Below are 711 nucleotides of genomic sequence, written 5' to 3' on the forward strand. Positions count from 1 at the left end.
TTTTCTTCATTTATATAAGATGAAAACTATTTAATTTAATTACACAGGTAAAAAACAAAAATTTTATAATATACTCAAGTTTGAATTTTTTCTTCTGTTATCTAAGTGTGCCTAGAAAAAAAAAATTATATATTTCTTTAATTATAAGAAAATAAGAAAAAAAAATTACTTGAATAATAGTTGCAAATTGTGGTCTTCGAAGTAGATTATAAACAGTTACTAACAATTGTTTGCAAATACGATGAAGTTCAGAATTTCCATCACAAAATATATCAATTCCTAACTCTAGTCCTGTACCAAAGTCACATTCATCATTGGCTATATTTGCATAAGTTATTATGGGTTGTAATTTATCCATTTCTGCAACTTTTTTACTTTTAGAAGCTTCACGATATGATTTTAAAATTTTACGTAATACACCTTTAAATCAAAATATTTTTTAAAAATGATATATAGAAATGATACTATGTTTGAACCTTACTGTCTGATTCTGATAAGGGTCTATAACCAATATCTGTTTTTCGATCATATGGTACATATATTCCAGCTTTATGAAAAGTTTTAGCTACTGCAGTACCTTGTCTACCTTTCAAATATTTTTTTACTTTTCTTTTTTCAAAAGCATGTAGTTTTTTTTGTAAAGCATATGCTACTTGACCTTCCATATTATGAAGATACTTTCTAATTGAATTATTAAAACAAATTACAAGT

General features: G+C 24.8%; 1 protein-coding gene across 1 annotated transcript; it reads right to left on the minus strand.

Annotated features, from left to right (window-relative positions):
* Nucleotides 1-696, minus strand: LOC126910188 (histone PARylation factor 1-like). Its single transcript, XM_050692560.1, has 3 exons — nucleotides 482-696; nucleotides 170-420; nucleotides 1-111 (listed from the first exon to the last, which is right to left on the minus strand). Exons 1-3 carry the CDS (start codon nucleotides 663-665, stop codon nucleotides 64-66), a joined length of 483 nt encoding a protein of 160 aa, XP_050548517.1. The 5' UTR covers nucleotides 666-696; the 3' UTR covers nucleotides 1-63.
* Nucleotides 697-711: the final 15 nt, after the last annotated feature.

This window comes from Daktulosphaira vitifoliae, unplaced genomic scaffold (genome assembly GCF_025091365.1).
Source record: "Daktulosphaira vitifoliae isolate Bord-2020 unplaced genomic scaffold, ASM2509136v1 Scaffold_6256, whole genome shotgun sequence".
In the NCBI taxonomy this organism is placed as follows: domain Eukaryota; kingdom Metazoa; phylum Arthropoda; class Insecta; order Hemiptera; family Phylloxeridae; genus Daktulosphaira; species Daktulosphaira vitifoliae.